At 43.9% G+C, this 1053-nt stretch overlaps 1 protein-coding gene across 1 annotated transcript in view; it reads right to left on the minus strand.

Moving 5' to 3' along the window:
* Positions 1–1053, minus strand: part of LOC119830533 (patronin-like) — a 40658-nt gene that overhangs the window by 1864 nt on the left and 37741 nt on the right. The window contains 1 exon segment of the mRNA XM_038353594.1: positions 65–203. Coding sequence (XP_038209522.1) covers positions 65–203 — 139 coding nt within the window.

A 1053-nucleotide genomic window follows, 5' to 3' on the forward strand; every position in this document is an offset into this window, starting at 1 on the left:
GGGGGGCGGAGGGCGCCGGTGGGGCGGGCACCCCGCGCCCCGAGCCCCGCGCAAGAGGCGTGGCTAAGTGAAGTGGCGAATCAAACGTGGCTTACCGCACAAGTTCATTAGAGAGCTAGATTTCCTTCCCGCCTTAAAGTTACTCTGGTAAGTGGAATATTTAGACCTTCCACGTGCCGTCTGCGGTTCGTCAATGACACGCTCTGAAATGTTTCGTTCATGTCAACACGCACACACATGCGAGCCGGCGCAAGTCGGCACGAGCCGCATGCACACACACAAGCGCAAATAACAAAAAGGGCCGCGACGCCTACGCATGTACAGCAGCCTCTGAGCGCAAGGAACCGGGCTCAATGCGCGGAAGGTCTAGGGGTTCAGTCGGAGGAAGCTAGGAAACCTCGCTTGTTAAGTTCGGGTTCGTAACTACGCATTCCAGGGTATATCAAGCCATTTGCACTCGGGAGTATAAACTAACTTACGCTGAAAGAATACACACATAAAATAAAATATAAATAAAAAAACGAAGCGTCTACAAATAAAACCAAAGAAGCGTCTTCGGATACTGCGTCTGGCCATACTCGTTCAATCTGGATCGTCAACCGTAGCGTTGATGACACAGATAGAATATCGATACTTAATACGTGCAATTTTAAACATAACATGAACTCTAATGATTTCATTCACTTGAAAATATTTAAATAAGCGTAATTATTTCACAGCTTTGTATTACTTTTCTTTAAATATTTTTAAGTCAGAATGACAATAAGAATAAATTTTGGTGACTGTCTAAACAGAAATATCAATCGATACAGTCAAATATTTGTACTCAAATGATAAGATTTTTGAATGATCATTATCATCTAAGCACATACATATGTAGGACAGCTGAGGCGAGTGTCGTTAGTTGCGCTAGCTGATTTGGCATGAAGTCAGGTAATGAGACTAATACCCGATCTATGTGCAGGGCAATGGGGATATTACAAAAGGATGGAGGCAAATATTAGCGAGGTTTTGGAGGTACTCTCTTATGAAGAGATGTAAAATAAGGATCCA

This window comes from Zerene cesonia, chromosome 1 (genome assembly GCF_012273895.1).
Source record: "Zerene cesonia ecotype Mississippi chromosome 1, Zerene_cesonia_1.1, whole genome shotgun sequence".
Lineage (NCBI taxonomy): Eukaryota > Metazoa > Arthropoda > Insecta > Lepidoptera > Pieridae > Zerene > Zerene cesonia.